General features: G+C 39.3%; 1 protein-coding gene across 2 annotated transcripts in view; it reads right to left on the bottom strand.

The window, feature by feature from the left end:
* Nucleotides 1-23,707, bottom strand: part of LOC128699886 (5'-3' exoribonuclease pacman) — a 134,751-nt gene that overhangs the window by 41,766 nt on the left and 69,278 nt on the right. For both annotated transcript variants that reach the window (XM_053792704.2, XM_053792703.2), the window contains exons 12-15: nt 21,662-21,782; nt 21,309-21,478; nt 20,168-20,349; nt 6,512-6,701 (exon numbers count right to left, since the gene is read on the bottom strand). In XM_053792704.2, the coding sequence (XP_053648679.1) occupies nt 6,512-6,701; nt 20,168-20,349; nt 21,309-21,478; nt 21,662-21,782 (663 nt within the window). The remainder of the gene's footprint in view (nt 1-6,511; nt 6,702-20,167; nt 20,350-21,308; nt 21,479-21,661; nt 21,783-23,707) is intronic.

Raw genomic sequence — 23,707 nt, 5'->3', positions numbered from 1 at the left:
AGTAGACTGTCAATTAATGCAAGGACTACATCAAGGAAAATTGACATCTAATTTAATCTAGCACTAACTAACCTGAAGAACATATGGAAAAAATAGAGTTACAATTAAAGCACCTCCAAAAATGCCAGAATTTTTTTTTTTTTTAAATATCCTACAACTTGACATAGAAAATAAGTTTTTCTTAGTTTACATTCTATTAGTCATTACTTAAAATATTTGAAGACCATGGGGGAGAGAACTGGAATGAATTTTGATGTAGTGATGGTTATCGTGTAGCAGGCAGCATCAGATGCCTTCTCAATGTGAGAGACTTACCCATGCATCTTCCCTAAGTTATCAGCTAAATAAACATCACTTTGCCTTACCTGACAAGAGGCAAGCTAATCTCTACAAAAATGTGTCATGGCAGAGCCTTCATGATGTTTGCTGTATCTCCACTAAAACTTCCTTGTTTTTTATTGTTTTTTTTTTTTAACAAGTCAGCCGTCTCCCGCCAAGGCAGGCTGACCCAAAAAGAAAGAAAATCCTCAAAAAGAAAATACTTTCATCATCATTCAACACTTTCACCTCACTCACACATAATCACTCTTTTTGCAGAGGTGCTCAGAACACAACAGTTTAGAAGCATATACGTATAAAGATATACAACATATCTCTCCAAACTGCTAATATCCCAAACCCCTCCTTTAGAGTGCAGGCATTTTTATTATAAACACACTGGCCGATTCCCACCAAGGCAGGGTGGCCCAAAAAAGAAAAACTCTCACCATCATTCACTCCATCACTGTCTTGCCAGAAGGGTGCTTTACACTACAGTTTTTAAACTGCAACATTAACACCCCTCCTTCAGAGTGCAGGCACTGTACTTCCCATCTCCAGGACTCGAGTCCGGCCTGCCGGTTTCCCTGAATCCCTTCATAAATGTTACTTTGCTCACATTCCAACAGCACGTCAAGTATTAAAAACCATTTGTCTCCATTCACTCCTATCAAACACGCTCACGCATGCCCACTGGAAGTCCAAGCCCCTCGCACACAAAACCTCCTTTACCCCCTCCCTCCAACCTTTCCTAGGCCGACCCCTACCCCGCCTTCCTTCCACTACAGACTTGATACACTCTTGAAGTCATTCTGTTTTGCTCCATTCCCTCTACATGTCCGAACCACCTCAACAACCCTTCCTCAGCCCTCTGGACAACAGTTTTGGTAATCCCGCACCTCCTCCTAACTTCCAAACTACGAATTCTCTGCATTATATTCACACCACACATTGCACTCAGACATGACATCTCCACTGCCTCCAGCCTTCTCCTCGCTGCAACATTCATCACCCATGCTTCACACCCATATAAGAGCGTTGGTAAAACTATACTCTCATATATTCCCCTCTTTGCCTCCAAAGACAAAGTTCTTTGTCTCCACAGACTCCTAAGTGCACCGCTCACCCTTTTCCCCTCATCAATTCTATGATTCACCTCATCTTTCATAGACCCATCCGCTGACACGTCCACTCCCAAATATCTGAATACATTCACCTCCTCCATACTCTCTCCCTCCAATCTGATATCCAATCTTTCATCACCTAATCTTTTTGTTATCCTCATAACCTTACTCTTTCCTGTATTCACTTTTAATTTTCTTCTTTTGCATACCCTACCAAATTCATCCACCAACCTCTGCAACTTCTCTTCAGAATCTCCCAAGAGCACAGCAGTGTCATCAGAAAAGAGCAACTGTGACAACTCCCACTTTATGTGTGCAGTCATTGTACTTCCCATTTCCAGGACTCAAGTCCGGCTATATAAAAATAACCGGTTTCCCTGAATCCCTTCACTAAATATTACCCTGCTCACACTCCAACAGATTGTCAGGTCCCAAATACCATTTGTCTCCATTCACTCCTATCGAACACGCTCATGCACGCCTGCTGGAAGTCCAAGCTCCTCGCCCACAAAACCTCCCTTACCCCTTCCTTCCAACCTTTTGAGGATGACCCCTACCCCACCTTCCTTCCCCTACAGATTTATACACCCTCCATGTCATTCTACTTTGATCTATTCTAATTTATTTATTTTATTTTATAAAAGTAAATAAAATAAATGGTGTTGCAGGGTACCCCATGGTGTTGACCAAACCACCTCAACAACCCCTCTTCTGCCCTCTGACTAATACTTTTATTAACTCCATACCTTCTCCTAATTTCTGCACTCCAAATTTTCTGCATAATATTTACACCACACATTGCCCTTAGACAGGATATCTCCACTGCCTCCAACCGCCTCCAACACCCATATAAGAGTGTTGGTACTACTATACTTTCATACATTCCTTTCTTTGCCTCCACAGATAACGCTTTTTGTCTCCACATATACCTCAACGCACCACTCACCTTTTTTCCCTCATCAATTCTATGATTAACCTCATCCTTCATAAATCCATCCACTGACACGTCAACCCCCAAGTATCTGAAAACATTCACTTCTTCAATACTCCTCCTCCCCAACTTGATATCCAATTTTTCTTTATCTAAATCATTTGATACCCTCATCACCTTACTCTTATCTGTGTTCACTTTCAACTTTCTACCTTTACACACCCTCCCAAATTCGTCCACTAACCTTTGCAATTTTTCTTTAGAATCTCCCATAAGCACAGTATCATCAGCAAAAAGTAACTGTGTCAACTCCCATTTTGTATTTGATTCCCCATAATTTAATCCAACCCCTCTCCTGAACACCCTAGCATTTACTTCTTTTACAACCCCATCTATAAATATATTAAACAACCATGGTGACATTACACATCCCTGTCTAAGACCTACTTTTACTGGGAAGTAGTCTCCCTCTCTTCTACACACCCTAACCTGAGCCTCACTATCCTCATAAAAACTCTTTACAGCATTTAGTAACTTACAACCTATTCCATATACTTGCAACATCTACCACAGTGCTCCCCTATCCACTCTGTCATATGCCTTTTCTAAATCCATAAATGCAATAAAAACTTTCCTACCTTTATCTAAATACTGTTCACATATATGTTTCAATGTAAACACTTTGATCTACACATCCCCTACCCACTCTGAAACCTCCTTGCTCATCCGCAATCCTACATTCTGTCTCACCTCTAATTCTTTCAATTATAACCCTACAGTACACTTTTCCTGGTATACTCAGTAAACTTATTCCTCTATAATTTTTACAATCTCTTTTGTCCCCCTTCCCTTTATATAAAGGGACTATACATGCTCTCTGCCAATCCCTAGGTACCTTCCCCTCTTTCATACATTTATTAAACAAAAATACCAACCACTATAACACTATATCCCCCCCTGCTTTTAACATTTCTGTCATGATCCCGTCAGTTCCAGCTGCTTTACCCCCTTTCATTCTACGTAATGCCTCACGCACCTTCCCCACACTCACATCCTGCTCTTCTTCACTCCTAAAAGATGGTATACCTCCCTGGCCAGTGCATGAAATTACCACTTCCCTTTCTTCGTCAACATTTAAAAGTTCCTCAAAATATTCTCGCCATCTACCCAAAACCTCCATCTCCCCATCTACTAACTCCCCTACTCTGTTTTTAACTGACAAATCCATTCGTTCTCTAGACTTTCTTAACTTGTTTAATTCACTCCAAAATTTTTTCTTATTTTCATTAAAATTTCTTGACAGTGCCTCTCCCACTCTTATCATCTGCTCTCCTTTTGCACTCTCTCACCACTCTCTTCACCTTTCTTTTACTCTCCATATACTCTACTCTTCTTATAACACTTCTGCTTTGTAAAAACCTCTCATAAGCTAACTTTTTCTCTTTTATCACACACTTTACTTCATCATTCCACCAATCACTCCTCTTTCCTCCTGTACCCACCCTCCTATAACCACAAACTTCTGCCTCACATTCTAATACTGCATTTTTAAAACTATTCCAACCCTCTTCAACCATCCCCATTACTCATACTTGCACCAGCCCACCTTTCTGCCAATAGTTGCTTATATCTCACCCAAACTTCCTCCTCAATTAGTTCATACACTTTCATCTCCCTCTTGCTTGTTGTTGCCATTTTCCTCTTTTCCCATCTACCTCTTACTCTAACTGTAGCTACAACTAAATAATGATCCGATATATCAGTTGCCCCTCTATAAATGTGTACATCCTGGAGCCTACCCATCAACCTTTTATCCACCAATACATAATCTAACAAACTACTTTCATTACGTGCTACATCATACCTTGTATATTTATTTATCCTCTTCTTCATAAAATATGTATTACTTATTACCAAACCTCTTTCTACACATAGCTCAATTAAAGGCTCCCCATTTTCATTTACCCCTGGCACCCCAAATTTACCTACTACTCCCTCCACAACATTTTTGCCCACTTTAGCATTGAAATCCCCAACCACCATTACTCTCACACTTGGTTCAAAACTCCCCACGCATTCACTCAACATTTCCCAAACTCACTCTCTCTCTCCTCTACACTTCTCTCTTCTCCAGGTGCATATATGCTTACTATAACCCACTTTTCACATCCAACCTTTATTTTACTCCACATAATCCTTGAATTAATACATTTATAGTCCCTCTTTTCCTGCCATAACTTATCCTTCAACATTATTGCTACTCCTTCTTTAGCTCTAACTCTTTTTGAAACCCCTGACCTAATCCCATTTATTCCTCTCCACTGAAACTCTCCCACCCCCTTCAGCTTTGTTTCACTTATAGCCAGGACATCCAGCTTCTTCTCATTCGTAACATCCACAATCATCTCTTTATCATTTGCACAACATCCATGCACATTCAGACTTCCCACTTTGACAATTTTCTTCTTCTTATTCTTTTTAGTAATTATTACGGGAAAAGGGGTTACTAGCCCACTGTTCCTGGCATTTTACCTGACTTTTACAACACGCATGGCTTACGGAGGAAAGATTCTTATTCCACTTCCCCATGGGTATAAAAGGATAAGTAATAAGACCAAGAACTTTCTTCTTTCTTTCAACAAACCGGCCGTATCCCACCGAGGCAGGGTGGCCCAAAAAGAAAAACAAAAGTTACTCTTTTTAAATTTAGTAATTTATACAGAAGAAGGGGTTACTAGCCCCTTGCTCCCGGCATTTTAGTCACCTCTTACAACACACAAGGGTTACAGAGGAAGAATTCTGTTCCAATTCCCCATGAAGATAAGAGGAAATAAACAAGAACTAGAAAGAAAATAAGCAGAAAACCCAGAGGGGTGTGTGTGTATATATATATATGCTTGAACATGTATGTGTAGTGTGACCTAAGTGTAAGTAGAAGTAGCAAATGTACCTGTAATCTTGCATATTTATGAGACAGACAAAAGACACCAGCAATCCTACCATCATGTAAAACAATTACAGGCTCTCGTTTTACACTCACTTGGCAGGACGGTAGTACCTCCCTGGGTGGTTGCTCTCTACCAACCTACTACTGTACCTATGTAAGCATTTATTCACGCTATCATCAATCATAAACATTTTTAGTGATTGTAGAAATGTAGCTAGAGCAGACACACTTATGTTAAAAGAACGAGAATGTGTAATTACACTGTTACGATCATGTATCCATACTGGGTTGCTATACTAACTTTCAGGGGTAATGATCCAATAAAATCTTTTTCTATTGTTTGTGATCTTCAACTGAAAGTCATCTAGATGCTGAGCTGCAAAATTATCTTGTTGGTTGGTGCCCAGAATGAAGCTGAGGTTGTGAGCTTCCCGCTGAGCTATTTAGATGTGCTGGTAAAATTTCCTGAACTAGTTCATTACAGTAAATGTTGTGGAGAAAATGAAGCCTGGAAAGGTGATTTAACAGGCTTACACTTCCTCAGAGGTTCAGGATTTGAATCTCAATAAGGCTATAGAAGTACAGTACAGAATAGCACTTACTATTTTTCCTCAACTTAGGCATCAATCAAGTTAATAAAATCCTCTTAGATTCTAGTACATGCCAATAAGTTGGGTTTCACTGAAATAACAAGATGGTCCAGTATGATTGTCAGGAAAAAAGTACAACCCAATATGCTGGAGCTTCCATGCAATAACTGCTGCTCTGGCCCAGATACCATACACATGACAGCTGTGCTTCTGTGAGTCTTACTCCATCTCCCTGAACATATGAGAAACATCTGAACCTAGTCTGAACATTGTGGAGATCATCTCTCCACAGAAAAGATAGCAAAATATTGATAGACACAAGAGAAAAAAATAAGATAATGGAGAGTTGTTACTAGTGTGAATGACTCCCAAAAGAATCACCAACAGAGGTGAGAAGTAACCTGCACTTCCTTCCATGTCAGTGCTTCTATATGGACGAGAGAACACCTGGCTTACTTCTTACAGTGACTGCTTCAGCAAATGCTGTGCAGTACCACTTTAGAGTCATGGCAAATATTTCATAGGAGACAAACTGCATAAATATGCTTAGAAGCAGATATATATATATATACTATATGTATGTAAAGACCTCTAACAGTACCTTATAAAGTAAATGTGGCCGCACTTGCATTTTTACAATCCTGGCCCTTATAGTAGATACTTTGTCAATTTCTTCCACAAGACGTGACACTATGGCCTCTCCCAGGGACTGTGTTCCACAAGGCTGGCGCTCGGCTTTGGCAAAGTTTGCATTCTTTAACCAGTCAGTAAGTTGTGCAACACGCTCCTTGCTGTTATTAAGGAGAATACATGTATATCAGAGAGAGAAAATAAACATACAATAAAATTATTTCAATAACAAGAGTTATTCCAAAGTAAATCAGAAAACAGCCCTAGTAGAACATAGAAAATTCAAAATACTGATTCCTGGCATGACAAGATATAAATTTGTTTAAAACAATAAGTAAGAAATACACTACTGTTCATATACAGCACAGTAAAATCTTGATTTAACAGAACCTGATTTAACAAATTTTGAATTTAACAGACAATATTTGAAAGCAACAGAATAAGGTTGTCGAATCCATAACTGTCTGTCATTCATACAGTCCACTGGGTACATTCTTTCACATATAACAGACTTTGTCCCTTTTATCAAAAATGGCTATTATTTCTTGTGAACAATTCCAGATTTAACAGACAACTTTCATTAACTCCAGAATTACCTGTTATAGCTGCAGTCCGCAAGGTAAATTCACGTAGAACTATATCATTGAGGTCATTTGCCCTCATGTAGTTTAATGTCATAAGTTCAGCTCATTCAAATAAGCTGCGAGTGGTAAATTTTGGCCTTGATATGATAAGAGAATGGGTCTGTGGAACGAGTGTGTACAGTATAAAAAATCCTGATCCACGCAATGCACAATGGGAAAAGCAAAACACTTTGAGGTGTTACCTCGTATGATTTTTATGGTTTTGTTGGCTGCTTCTTGGTATCATTCGACAGAATGGAAGACATATTACTGAAATAGAGATAATTTTGGTTGATTTCAGGACCGGAAGCAGCTTGAAATTGAGCTCAAAACAGCAGAAATATTTGACTTCCAATTTTTCTAGGGATAGATAAGGCCTCCTTACATCCCCCAGTCTCTTTTATGGGTCTAAAATAGGTCTGATTCAGTTATCAGGGCATGGTAAACCACGACCAATCATTCATGCTAATATTTTATTAACCAAGAAATAGAGTAAATTGAATCAGACTTACTAAAAACTCATAAAACAGACTGGGGACTGTTGGGGCCTTACCTGTCCTCAGGAATATCGACAAAAATAGAATATTTCCACTACTCTGAGCACACTTTCAAGTTACTTCCAATCCTGAACCCAATCAAAATTATCTCTATTTCAGTAGTGTCTTCCATTCTATCAAACAATACTAAGCAACAGCCAAAAAAAAAAAAATACCTCAAATTTGTTATTTTAAATCATATGTACAGTGGACCCTCAACTAACGGCGGCATCGCCTAATGCCAAAATCGGCTAACGGCTCTCTTTGGCGTCAAAATATTGGCTCGACCAATGCCGAAAAACTCGCCGTTGCAGTTGATTCCACGCATATCTGCGTTATATTTTGTATTATTCCATTGTTTTTAGTGCTTGTAACCACTAAATAAGCCACCTTGGGCCCCAAGAAAGCTTCTAGTGCCAACCCTGTGGTTGGCACTAGAAGAGAGATAATAGAAAAGTATGAAAGTGGAGTGCATATCTCCAAGTTGGAAAGGCTATATAACAAACCCCATTCAACCATCATTATCTTGGCGAACAGAAAGGCAATCAAGGAAGCTGTGAAAGGGGCGAGTATGTTTTCAAAACGGAGATCGCAAATAACTGAAGATGTGGAGACACTGTTGTTGGTGTGGATAAACGAAAAACAATCATCAGGAGATAGTGCTTCTCAGTCAATAATATGTGAAAAGGCAAGGCAGTTGCATGATGATCTCATTAAGAAAATGCCTCCAAATAGTGATGATACTGATGAATTTAAGGCCAGCAAAGGTTGGTTTGAGATATTTAAGAATCATAGCAGCATACACAGTGTGATAAGGCATGGCGAGGCTGCCAGTTCAGACAAAAAAGCGGCTAATAAATATGTGCAGGACTTTAAGGAGTACACAGACACTGAAAAATTAAAACCCCAACAAGTGTTTAATTGTGATGAAACAGGCCTGTTTTGGAAGAAAATGCCAAACAGGACCTACATTACTCAGGAGGAAAACACACTCCCAGGACACAAGCCTATGAAAGACAGGCTAACTCTAATGTTGTGTAGTAATGCTAGTGGGGATTGCAAAGTGAAGCCTCTACTCGTGTATCACTCTGAAACTCCCAGTGTGTTCAAGAAAAACAGTGTCGTCAAGGCTAATTTGTGTATGATGTGGAGACCAAACAGTGAGGCATGGGTCACTAGGGAAATTTTCCTGGACTGGTTTTATGGTGTGTTTGGCCCCATTGTTAAAAATTACCTCCTGGAAAATAAGTTGTTACTTAAGTGCCTCCTGGTAATGGACAATGCTCCTGCTCATCCTCACAACTTGCAAGAGAAAACTGCAGGGGAGTTGAGCTTCATCAAAGTTAAGTTTTTGCCTCCTAATACAACTCCTCTCCTCCAGCCCATGGACCAGCAGGTCATTTCAAACTTCAAAAAACTCTACACAAAAGTAATGTTTCAAAAGTGCTTTGAAGTGACCTCAGACACTGAACTGACCCTAATAGAGTTTTGGAAAGATCACTTCAGTATCCTCAGTTGCATAAACCTTATAGGAAAGGCTTGGGAGGGAGTGACTTGCAGGACTTTGAACTCTGCTTGGAAAAAATTGTGGCCACAATGTGTACAAGAAAGGGATTTTGAAGGGTTTGGGGCTAACCCTCAGGAGCCTATACCAGTTGTGGAATCCATTGTGTCATTGGGGTTGTGTCACTGGGTTGGAGGTTTGTGGCGAGAATGTGGAAGAGTTGGTGGAGGACGACGATGAAGAACTAACCACAGCTGTAATCTGTTGCAACAGCAACAGATCACAGCTCAGGAATGTGCTTCAGAGCAGGTGGAAGAGAGACGGAGGAAGTTGCCTTCATCAAGGATTAAGGAAATGTAAACAATGTTTACAAAGGTGCAAGCATTCACGGATGAATTTTATCCTGACACAGCTGTTGCAAGCCGTATTGGCAACATATACAACGACACTCTTGTGTCCCATTTTAGGGAAATCCTAAGGGGACGTGAGAAACAGAACTCTCTGGACAGATGTTTTGTCCGACAGGGGTCCAGTGACTCTAAAGCTGATCCTAGTGGTATTAAAAAACCAAAAAGGGAGGTAACCCCAGCAAAGGATTTGGTACCTGAAGTCTTTATGGAAGGGGATTCTCCTTCCAAACACTAGAATACCTTAATCTCCCCTGCTCCTGGCTCATCACTCAATAACAACTCCACCATAAAGGTAAGTGGCATTTAATTGTTGTTTATTTGGCCTGTACCATTGGTTTCTGTGTAGGGAAATGTATATTTCGTGTAAAAAAAATTATTTTGTTTAATACTTTTGGGTGTCTGGAACGGATTAACTCTATTTCCATTATTTTTATGGGAAAAATTAATTCGGCTAACGGCTAATTCTGCTAAAGCCTAGCTCTCTGGAACGGATTAAAGGCATTAGTTGAGGGTCCACTGTACGTACATATATATGGTCGGTTATATTTTTCTCATCATGCACTGCATTGGGCAGAATACTTTTTGTGCTGTACACCCTTGCCACACAGACCCATTCCCTCATATCTAGGAGAAAATTTGCCACTCACAGCTTATGTGAGTGAGCTGAGCTCATGACATAGAACTACATGAAGGACCCTGACCTCAGTGACATAGTTCTACATGACAACCACCAAAAGGGATAATCAACACCACTCCCTTCTATCAGTTCATTATGTCAAGGGTTCAATGTACTGTGTAATTCAAATATCATCACAGGTATTATTTTATTTCCCACTTGTGTGGGAAAAAGGCACTTACCCAAAACAGAAAAAAAATAAAAAAAAGAGGGAGAATATAATATTAAAATACAAAAACCAAGGGAAAATAATTTATTTCACATAAAAGTGTACAGTAGGGTTATTATTGAAAGAATTAGAGGTAGGATTGCGGAAGAGCAAGGAGGCTTTAGAGTGGGTAGGTGATGTGTAGATCAAGTGTTTACATTGAGGCATATACATATCTGAACAGTATTTAGATAAAGCTAGGGAAGTTTTCATTGCATTTATTGATTTAGAAAAGGCATATGATAGTGTGGATAGAAGAGCAATGTGGCAGATGTTGCAAGTATATGGAATAGGTAGTAAGTTACTAAATGCTGTAAAGACTTTTTATGAGGATAGTGAGGCTCAGGTTAGGGTGTGTAGAAGAGAGGGAGGCTACTTCCCGGTAAAAGTAGGTCTTAGACAGGGATGTGTAATGTCACTATGGTTGTTTAATATATTTATAGATGGGGTTGTAAAAGAAGTAAATGCTAGGGTGTTTGGGAGAGGGGTGAGATTAAATTATGGGGAATCAAATACAAAATAGGAGTTGACACAGTTACTTTTTGCTGATGATAAAGTGCTTATGGGAGATTCTAAGTAAAGTTGCAAAGGTTAGTGGACGAGTCTGGGAGGGTGTGTAAAGGTAGAAAGTTGAAAGTGAACACAGATAAGAGTAAGGTGATGAGGGTATCAAATTTTTTTTTTTTTATTATCACACTGGCCGATTCCCACCAAGGCAGGGTGGCCCGAAAAAGAAAAACTTTCACCATCATTCACTCCATCACTGTCTTGCCAGAAGGGTGCTTTACGCTACAGTTTTTAAACTGCAACATTAACACCCCTCCTTCAGAGTGCAGGCACTGTACTTCCCATCTCCAGGACTCAAGTCCGGCCTGCCGGTTTCCCTGAATCCCTTCATAAATGTTACTTTGCTCACACTCCAACAGCACGTCAAGTATTAAAAACCATTTGTCTCCATTCACTCCTATCAAACACGCTCACGCATGCCTGCTGGAAGTCCAAGCCCCTCACACACAAAACCTCCTTTACCCCATCCCTCCAACCTTTCCTAGGCCGACCCCTACCCCGCCTTCCTTCCACTACAGACTGATACACTCTTGAAGTCATTCTGTTTCGCTCCATTCTCTCTACATGTCCGAACCACCTCAACAACCCTTCCTCAGCCCTCTGGACAACAGTTTTGGTAATCCCGCACCTCCTCCTAACTTCCAAACTACGAATTCTCTGCATTATATTCACACCACACATTGCCCTCAGACATGACATCTCCACTGCCTCCAGCCTTCTCCTCACTGCAACATTCATCACCCATGCTTCACACCCATATAAAAGCGTTGGTAAAACTATACTCTCATACATTCCCCTCTTTGCCTCCAAGGACAAAGTTCTTTGTCTCCACAGACTCCTAAGTGCACCACTCACCCTTTTCCCCTCATCAATTCTATGATTCACCTCATCTTTCATAGACCCATCCGCTGACACGTCCACTCCCAAATATCTGAATACATTCACCTCCTCCATACTCTCTCCCTCCAATCTGATATCCAATCTTTCATCACCTAATCTTTTTGTTATCCTCATAACCTTACTCTTTCCTGTATTCACCTTTAATTTTCTTCTTTTGCACACCCTACCAAATTCATCCACCAATCTCTGCAACTTCTCTTCAGAATCTCCCAAGAGCACAATGTAATCAGCAAAGAGCAACTGTGACAACTCCCACTTTATGTGTGATTCTTTATCTTTTAACTCCACGCCTCTTGCCAAGACCCTCGCATTTACTTCTCTTACAACCCCATCTATAAATATATTAAACAACCACGGTGACATCACCGATTTAGATAAAGAAAAATTGGATATCACATTGGAGAGAGGGAGTATTGAAGAAGCGAATGTTTTCAGATATTTGGGAGTTGACATGTCAGCAGATGGGTTTATGAAGGATGAGGTTAACCATAGAATTGATGAAGGAAAAAATGGAGTGGTGCATTGAGGTATATGTGGAGACAAAAAAAAAAAAATTATCAATGGATGGCAAAGAAGGGAATGTATGAATGTATAGTGATACCAACTCTCTTATATGGGTGTGAAGCTTGGGTTGTAAATGCTGCAGTGAGGAGGCAGTTGGAGGCAGTGGAGATATCCTAAGGGCAATGTGTGGTGTAAATATTATGCAGAAAATTCAGAGTGTGGAAATTAGGAGAAGGTGTGGAGTTAATAAAAGTATTAGCCAGAGGGCTGAAGAGGGGTTGTTGAGGTGGTTTGGTCATTTAGAGAGAATGGATCAAAGTAGAATGACATGGAGAGCATATAAATCTGTAGGGGATGGAAGGCAGGGTTTTGTGGGCAAGCAGCTTGGACTTCCAGCACGAGTGTGTGAGCATGTTAGATAGGAGTGAGTGGAGAAGAATGGTTTTTGGGACCTGATAAGCTGTTGGAGTGTGAGCAGGGTAATATTTAGTGAAGGGATTCAGGGAAATCAGTTATTTATATATAGCAGGAGTTGAGTACTGGAAATTGGAAGTACAGTGCCTGCACTTTGAAGAAGGGGTTTGGGATATTGGCAGTTTGGAGGGATATGTTATATATCTTTATATATGTTTCTAAGCTGTTGTATCTGGGTGCCCCTGCAAAAACAGTGATTATGTATCAGTGATGTGAAAGTGTTGAATGATGATGAAAGTATTTTTGTTTTGAGGATTTTCTTTCTTTTTGGGTCACCCTGCCTCAGTGGGAGACGGCCGACTCGTTAAAAAAAAAGAAAACATATATACCTAATAATATAGCATACACAATTAGCATCAAACAAACGTAACATTAGACCATACAGTTTCCACAATACAAATGATCTATGAAATACAAATTACCGACATTTTACCATTTTACATCATTTTCCATACAAATTACAATGGTCCCCTGAGTTATATTAATTCATTCCAGAAGATGTATTTTACCTCAAAACTAATGTAACTCAAACCCCAAAATAGATGGTTTTATGGTAATTTGTTCCAAGACTACAGAACATCCAACCTGCCCTTGGATACTTTTTGTTGTTTAAACACTCTGGGGTTTTCTGGGTGGTAAACATACACTTTAGCTTGAAATATCCCAAGGCACTGGCACCCAGCAGCAAAGTCTACCTTTCATAGGCTTATGCCTAAGTAAAGTGGCAGAATAGGGCAGGGCAGGCAGGTCAGGCCAGGTAGGACAGGACAGGACAGGACAGGTCAGGTAGGACAGGACAGGACAGACATTTCCACATTAACTTCAATCACTTGTGTTATTCTTGAAGGCATAATACTATCAGAAAGATTTTTTAAATAATTACTGTCTACTGTTAACCAAGGTCCTCCTCTTGCCAGGGTCAAGATAGATACCCTCCCTTCCATACTAAGCTTACAGGGCCCCATTATGGTCACTAGGCAGGGTGATCCAAAAAGAAAGGAAAAACCTAAAAGAAAAACTTTCATCATTCAACACTCTCAACATCACTCATACATAATCACTGTCCTTGCAGAGGCACTCAGTTTCGACAGTTTAGATGTCCCTCCAAACTGTCAATATCCCAAACTCCTCCTTTAAAGTGCAGGCATTGTACTTCCCATTTCCAGGACTCATGTCCAGCTAACCAGTTTCCCTGAATCCCTTTACAAAATATTACTCTGCTCACACTCCAACAACTTGTCAGGTCCCAAAAACCATTCATCTCCATTCACTCCTATCTAATATGCTCATACACGCTTGCTGGAAGTCCAAGCCCCTCATCCACCCCCACCACCCTCCAACCTTTTTGACGACGACCCCTACTCTGCCTTCCTGTCCCTACAGATTTATATGCTTTCCATGTCATTCTACTTTGCTCAGTTTTCTCTAAATGACCAAACCACCTCAACAACCCCTCTTCAGCCCTCTGACTAATACTTTTAGTAACTCCACATCCCCTACTAATTTCCACACAACAAATTCTCTGCATAATATTTACACCACATACTGCCCTTTGACATGACATCTCCAGTGCCTCCAGCCTCCCCTTGCTGCTGCATTTACAACCCATGCTTCACACCTATATAAGAGTGTTGGTACCACTATACTCTCGCACATTCCCTTCTTTTCCTCCATGGATAATGTTTTTTGTCTCTACAGATACCTCAATGCACATTGTACATTGTCAAACAATTCAACAGTTAAGTCCAATATGGGGGTCAAGAGTCAACAATGACACAATGTGTGAACTGCCTAACGTATGATCAGCCTCAGTAACATTACTCATAGACTGTCCAGTGCAAGAGAAAAAGTGATGCAATGCTGAAATTCATCAAACAACCAAACACTGAAATTCAAAGTCTTTTGCGATGTTGACTCAATGATTTCTTTTGCAACATGTGCACGGAAGTTTCAATCACTAAATCTTTCTTTCTTTCAACACACCGGCCGTATCCCACCGAGGCAGGGTGACACAAAAGGAAAAATGAAAGTTTCTCCCTTTACATTTAGTAATATATACAGGAGAAGGGTTTACTAGCCCCTTGCTCCCAGCATTTCAGTCGCCTCTTACAACACGCATGGCTTATGGAGGAAGAATTCTGTTCCACTTCCCCATGGAGGTAAGAGAAAATAAACAAGAACAAGTACTAGAAAGAAAATAGAAGAAAACCCAGAGGGGTGTGTGTATATACATGCTTGTACATGTATGTGTAGTGTGAACTAAGTGCAAGTAGAAGTAGCAAGACGTACCTGAAATCTTGCATGTTTATGAGACAGACAGAAGACACCAGCAATCCTACCATCATGTAAAACAATTACAGGCTTTCATTGTACACTCACTTGGCAGGATGGTAGTACCTCCCTGGGTGGCTGCTGTTTACCAACCTACTACCTAGGCAATCGCTAAATATAATGGACAAATTGGGAGGAGAGGGTGGTTGGTATCTAATTCCCTCTTGAAGGCAGCCTGGGTAATATCCCTTATACATGGTGGGAGGCTGCTGAACAGTCTTGGGCCCCGGACACTCACTGCGTTATCTCTTAGTGTACTCGTGGCAACCCTGCATTTTATTAGCAGTATGTTGCACTGTCTGCCTAGCCATGATCATAACAATACACACAGGCCCTGCTTTACAGTGCTTTGCTTTACAGAATTTCGCTAATGCAGCGGTTGTCAATTATACCCATTCTTCATTGATTCAAACTTCCTACGATAAATATATTCACCACTCACTACAGGCTAGGGATGAAAATATTTTCAAGTAAGTAATGTGTATACTACATACGTATTTTTTAGGTCTAGCTCTACTGCTCACTTAATAAATGATAGTGTAAACATATTAACAGATTTGCATATGCATTTGTAAGTGAAAAATGCTATGTTTCACTTTATAGCATTTTCACTTTAGGGTAGTAGCCTGGAGTCTAACCTGCTGTATAAGTGGAGACCCTCCTGTAATTGACAATTCTCTAACTAACAGATTTTGTCCATTGTTTCTATATATCAACTGAGTTGTTAGTTTGATATGTTTACTATACAATCCATAGCTACTTATCAACTGACCAAGTGGACGTTGTCTTGTATATCCAAAGTCTGTTAATCGAGGGTTTTCTGTATAATCATGGGGAAACACTAAACCCGTAAGGCTAATAGAGCACCAAAAAAATGGGAGAAAATCAGGATTCAAGGAAAGAGGAGGGTTAATTCCAATTCCATGGATCAAAAGCCCTTTTTGGATTCCATACAGAGGTCCAAACAAGAATAAGACATAACTAATTCAAGAGTGTTAGTGAAAAGTTTGAAATAGTGTATGCTCAACAAAAGTATATATATATTTTTTTTAAACAAGTCGGCTGTCTCCCACCAAGCAGGGTGACCCAAAAAGAAAGAAAATCCCCAAAAAGAAAATACTTTCATCATCATTCAACACTTTCACCTCACTCACACATAATCACTGTTTTTGCAGAGGTGCTCAGAATACAACATTTTAGAATCATATATGTATAAAGAATCACTAAAGACACCCTTCTCCTGCATTATTCTTACTGAGACCTGGCTTAAGCAGGACACAATAGATATCTACCCTCTACCAGGATACACAGCAATTCACAACTGCAGACCAAACCAAGTTGGGGGTGGTATTGCAATCTATTACTCTAACCAATTATCTTGTATTAGCACCACTTGCTTTAGTGATGAATATGGGGAATACATTTTTGCTAATTTTACTGTAAAAACCCTAAGACACCTATAACAATTGGTGCCATTTACCGGATACCTCACACAAACATCCCAAATTTCAGTGAGAAATTAAAGTCACTAATAACAAACAGACAAATGAATAAGCACCACCTTCTCTTAGCTGGAGACTTCAACATCAACCTTGGCTTACTAGATGATCAGCCTGTATCTGATTTCATCAACAATATGAACAACACACTTTTCATACCAACAATAACTAAACCAACCAGGCACACTGAGACAAGTGCAACCATAAGAGACCACATATGGACCAATATACTAGCCCCCCTTAAATCAGGGATAATCACAGATAGCACTACAGACCACTACCCTACCTTCCTCCTGACAAACATTAATAAACCACCACTTGAATACAACAAAGTCTCATTTAGACTCCATGACGAGGCCTCAATAAGGAAGTTCACAACTGACCTAGAGATTGTTGACTGGCCTACAGAATTCTCCAAGGCCAATGGTATTGATGACTGGACAGACATTTTTCTTAACAAATTACTTAGACTATACAACAAACATTGTCCTATAAAAACGAAACAGATCACAAACAAACGGCTTGGTTGCCCATGGCTAACCAGCACCATTCTGAAATCCATTGACAAGAAACAACAATATGAAAAGCAATATAGACAGGGCTTAATACACAAAGATATTCTTAAACACTAGTCATCAGTTCTCACCAAAGTAATGAAGAAAGCCAAACAACTATACTACTCCAGTAGATTCACAGACACTAGAGGAGATATAAAAAAGACCTGGAAAACACTCTCAGATTCTAGGGACCCACAAACTGAAAAAAAACAAGAATATTGTCCTAACTAAACCTAATGAAACACCACTACATCCCACTGACACAGCTAACAAGATAAACGACTTCTTCTCAACCATAGGATCTAATCTCGCCAATAAAATCCCACATACTAATGCCCATGCCGGGGGCTACCTAGATGGGAATTTCCCAAATTCCTTCTATCTTGCACCAACTGAGCCCTCGGAAGTCACCGAGATTATAAAGTCACTTAAAAACAACTCAGGGAATCTGTCTAATGTCCCACCATTACTGTACAAGCGAGTGGCCCATATCCTTTCACATGCTATTTCATTACTTTTTAACAAGTCACTAGAAACTAGCACCTTCCCGAAACTACTCAAGATGGCAAGGGTTACACCAATACATAAAGGTGGTGACCCTACAGACTTAAACAACTATAGGCCAATATCAAACTTACCATTGCTATCCAAAATCTTTGAGAAACTCGTGCACAGGAGACTATATTCATTTATAACAGCACAAAACATACTCAACCCCTGCCAATTTGGATTTAGGAAAAATAAAAGCACTAATGATGCAATCATAAAAATGCTAGATCTGCTTTACACAGCATTGGAAAATAAGGAATATCCACTAGGAATTTTTATTGACCTAAGAAAAGCTTTTGACACAGTAGACCACGACATCCTACTCCACAAACTTGACCATTACGGTATAAGAGGCCATGCGCTTGCTTATTTCAAATCTTACCTTACTAATAGGTATCAGTATATTACCATTAAAGACACAGCATCAACAACACGGCCACTTGATACTGGAGTTCCGCAGGGAAGTGTCCTTGGTCCCCTGCTCTTCCTCGTATACATCAATGATCTTCCAAACGTATCCCAACACCTGAAACCCATTCTCTTTGCTGACGACACGACTTATGTCATCTCTCACCCTAATCTTGCCACCCTCAACACCATTGTTAACGAGGAGCTGATCAAAATATCGACTTGGATGACAGCCAATAAACTTACGCTTAACACTGACAAAACCTACTATATTATGTTTGGTAGCAGAGCAGGAGATGCACAAATTAACATTAAGATCGACAACACTCTAATTACCAGACATAATGAGGGCAAATTCCTAGGCCTATACCTTGACAACAACCTGAATTTCAGCACCCATATCCAACACATAACCAAAAAAGTATCCAAAACAGTTGGGATCCTCTCCAAGATGCGATACTACGTGCCGCAAAATGCCCTTCTCACACTATACCACTCACTTATTTATACATACCTCACCTATGCTATTTGTGCTAGGGGATCAACTGCAGGAACACACCTAAAGCCAATAATAACCCAACAAAAAGCTGCAGTAAGAATAATCACTAAATCCCATCCCTGGCAACACACCCCCCCACTCTTCATAGATCTAAACTTACTCCCTGTTCAGTACATCCACACTTACTACTGTGCAATCTACATCTACAGGACCTTTAAACTCCAATATCAACCTTGACCTAAAACACTTTCTTGATAGTTGTGACAGAACCCACAGGCATAACACCAGACACAAACATCTCTACGACATTCCCCATGTCCGACTAAACCTTTACAAAAATTCAATGTATGTCAAAGGCCCTAAAATCTGGAACACCCTACCTGAGAACTCTAGAACTGCAGACACACTCATCACCTTCAAAACTACCATTAGAAAACATCTTATCTCCCTGATAAACCCCATCAACTAACTACACGAATACCACCTGGTGGTTCACACTTACACTCACTCACCCATTTGACCATAAACAGAAATATTAATCTCAATCTTAAAATAATGAATCCTATGATACTCCAATACTGAAACTATGTACTGTGCCAAAACAAAAGCATTCACATTGCTAAACTCACAAACTAGTATTTAGTCACTTAGCCATAATACCAACTTACCTCATAATTTGTAATATTTTAAAATAAAGAATTAAACTAAGTCTGCCCGAAATGCCTAGCCATGCTAGGCGTTCTAGTGGTACACTCTGTAATCATTATTTAACTACATGTAAACTACACAACAACCAAATTCTGTAAATTCAACATTGTAATCTTTATAGAGAATAAACTTTGAATTTGAATTTGAACATATCCCTCCAAACTGCCGATATCCCAAACCCCTCCTTTAAAGTGCAGGCATTGTACTTCCCATTTCCAGGACTCAAGTCCGGCTATATAAAAATAACCGGTTTCCCTGAATCCCTTCACTAAATATTACCCTGCTCACACTCCACCAGCTCGTCAGATCCCAAATACCATTCGTCTCCATTCACTCCTATCTAACACTCTCATGCACGCTTGCTGGAAGTCCAAGCCCCTCGCCTACAAAACCTCCTTTACCCCCTCCCTCCAACCTTTTCAAGGACGACCCCTACCCCGCCTTCCTTCCCCTACAGATTTATATGCTCTCCATGTTGTTCTTCTTTGATTCATTCTCTCTAAATGACCAAACCATTTCAATAACCCCTCTTCAGCCCTCTGACTAGGGGTTGTATATACGTATAGTAGATGTATATACGTAATAAAAATGAGAGATTACTAAGAGATGCAAGGTATCCATAGCTCAACAAATGTATATAAATGTAACAAAAAGTGCAAGGTATCCATACTTACTAATTTACTCCAAAAACTTGATCTTGATAAAATATGTCCTTCTGTCCATCATTTGAAGATAAATGTTCAAATATTTCTGGAAAATTCTTTTGATATTCCAGAAGAGATTCGACCACCTGATCAGAGTACAACCATGAAGGTTTTTCATAAGGGTCCAGAGCCTTGCGACTGTAACCACAAACCTAGCAAGTCAATAAGATAAACATTAACATGCAGTACAAGCACTTCTGTATTCTTGTAGAGAAAGTTAATACAAGTTAACAATGCTTTAAGGCAAATTTTTCATCAAATATATTTTTTATTGCATACTTGACCCAAATAATGTGCATAAACAGTTTGCATACTTCTAAAAGTCTTAAATACCTAACTGAAAAAATATAAATTTGCAAATTTACATTATTCCTAATACAGTATATGATATTGATATCTTTTACACCTATGCTTATTATTATTACAGTACAGTATTATCATATTCACAAGGAATTGCTAAGTCAGTAATGGTTGGGTGGTAGTCAGGTTTGATCTGAGGAAGGGAAGGGTAACTCGAATTCCTTGGATCAAAGATACCTCCTACATGACATTCTACAGGTTATTCCAAAAGTCTGGAGCCCAAACAGTATTGTAATGGTTAAGGTTAATATTGGGAACACTGATCTCATATCAGTTTTTATCTTGAGAAATTTGAAAAGCATTTGTATATCATCATTTAAATTCAATAATAAATGAACAAGTCTAAATTGTGTAGTTTTTAGCATGGGTCTCAAATTTCTAGAGAGAGAAAAAAAAAAAAACTTTCACCATCATTCACACTATCACTGTCCTGGCAGAGGTATGCATTGCATACACAACAGTTTAGATATCCCTCCAAACAGTAAATACCCCAAACCCCTCCTTTACGATGTAGGCATTGTACCTCTCACCTCCAGGGCTCAAGTCTGGCTAACCTATTTCCCTGAATTCCTTCACAAAATACTACCCTGCTCACATTCCAACAGCTCATCAGGTCTCAAAACCCATTTGTCTCCACTTATTCTTATCTAACACACTTACACATGCCTGCTGTATGACCAAGCCCCCTTGCACACACAACTCTATATGTATAAAGAAAAAGAAATAAAGCATCTATAACACACATACATACCTCTTCATTTCTTTTGTTACTTTTGAGATTGAGTCCTATATTCAGCTTGTTCTTCATTTCTACATCAGCCATAGGATTATTAGGTCCAGAAGGAGGGACTAGAAACACTGTACCCGTAATGCGAGCTAGCAGGTGAGACGATATACCAACCTTCTGGGCAGCAAAGTAACCTGTCAATGTAAATTATTCTAAACAATTATTGTCACTTAAAACCCCATTATACAGAGTTTGTACAAATTTGAAAGATAAAGCTTATCTTGCTATTACCAAAGATTTCAGTTATATTCTGTCATGAACTACAAATAAGAGCATTAGACACTATAACTGAACTTAGATAAACTCCTTTATCTCACCTCCCATATACCTGTCCTGTAGCAGACTTTGCTTTTGTTTGACAACGTCAAAATTTGGCTCCGATGTCACAGTCATAGCCACTCTTATTCTACCTTTATGATTAGGGTCAATCTCAATAACCTGAAAAATTATAAATCCTAGGCTATGCATATGCATGATATAGATAAAAAATTATAAACACAGGTTGTGTTCCTGCAAATCAGTGATAACATAAATTAGCACTATGTGAAGTGAATAACAAGAAAAAATAGTTACATTCTAGAAAACTTTGCAAAAATAAACAAATCAATTGCACTTGGTAAAAATTACAACAATATAACTTACCATGCTTGGAGACTTATTTTTTATCTATTTATTTATTTATTTAATAATTTGAACATACATATAGAGGTACAAAAAAAATACAGGTAAGAGCAGCATGCCAAAGCTACTTGTATGCATAGCATTACGAGCTGGCTTAAAATTAACTTAACATTAACTAAGCAATGATGTAATCAGTGATAAAACATTATTGTAAACAGATAAAACTACCCAAGGTGCTAGCTATGACAACTATTTGGCAGACTCTTCCATTCCTCCACAACTCTACTGCCAATATTACTTCTATAACTGCATTTGTAGGTTATCTTCTTTTTAATTTTAGTAAACTATACAGGAAAAGGGGTTACTAGCCCAGTGATCCTGGCATTTTAGTTGTCTTTTACAACATGCATGGTTTATGGAGGAAAGATTCTTATTCCACTTCCCCATGTATATGAAAGGAAAATAATATGAACAAGAGAACTATTAAACAATTGTTTTACATGATGGTAGAATTGTTAGTGTCTTTTTTCTGTCTCATAAATATGCAAGATTTCAGGTACATCTTGCTACTTCTACTTACACTTAGGTAACACTATACATGCATGTACAAGCATATAGGTATATACATATACACACGCACCCCCATCTGGGTTTTCTTGTATTTTCTTAATAGTTCCTTTTTTTTTTTTTAACAAGTCGGCTGTCTCCCGCCAAGACAGGGAGACCCAAAAAGAAAGAAAATCCATAAAAAAGAAAATACTTTCATCATCATTCAACACTTTCACCACACTCACACATAATCACTGTTTTTGCAGAGGTGCTCAGAATACAACAGTTTAGAAGCATATACGTATAAAGATACACAACATATCCCTCCAAATTGCCAATATCCCAAACCCCTCCTTTAAAGTGCAGGAATTGTACTTCCCATTTCCAGAACTCAAGTCCGGCTATATAAAACAGCCAGTTTCCCTGAATCCCTTCACTAAATATTACCCTGATCACACTCCAACAGCTTGTCAGGTCCCAAAAGCCATTCGTCTCCATTTACCCCTATCTAACACACTCATGCACGCTAGCTGGAAGTCCAAGCCCCTCGCCCACAAAACCTCCTTTACCCCCCTATCTCCAACCTTTTCGAGGACAACCCCTACCCCGCCTTCCTCCCCCTATAGATTTATACACTTTCCATGTCATTCTACTTTGATCCATTCTCTCTAAATGACCAAACCACCTCAACAACCCCTCTTCAGCCCTCTGACTAATACTTTTATTAACTCCACACTTTCTCCTAATTTCCACACTCCGAATTTTCTGCATAATATTTACACCACACACTGCCCTTAGACAGGACATCTCCGTTTCCTCCAACCGTCTCCTCGCTGCTGCATATACAACCCAAGCTTCACACCCATTTAAGAGTGTTGGTACCACTATACTTTCATACATTCCCTTCTTTGCCTCCATAGATAATGTTCTTTGTCTCCACATATACCTTAACACACCACTCGCCTTTTTCCCTTCATCAATTCTATGATTAACCTCATCCTTCATAAATCCATCCGCTGACACGTCAACTGCCAAATATCTGAAAACATTCATTTCTTCCATATTCCTCCTTTTCAATATGATATCCAATTTTTCTTTATCTAAATCATTTGATACCCTCATCACCTTACTCTTTTCTATGTACACTTTCAACTTTCTACCTTTACACACACTCCCATTCTCATCCACTAACC

This window comes from Cherax quadricarinatus, chromosome 81 (assembly GCF_038502225.1).
Source record: "Cherax quadricarinatus isolate ZL_2023a chromosome 81, ASM3850222v1, whole genome shotgun sequence".
In the NCBI taxonomy this organism is placed as follows: domain Eukaryota; kingdom Metazoa; phylum Arthropoda; class Malacostraca; order Decapoda; family Parastacidae; genus Cherax; species Cherax quadricarinatus.
The sequence above is the reverse complement of the archived record's forward strand: the minus strand, read 5'-3'. Positions and strand labels throughout refer to the sequence as shown.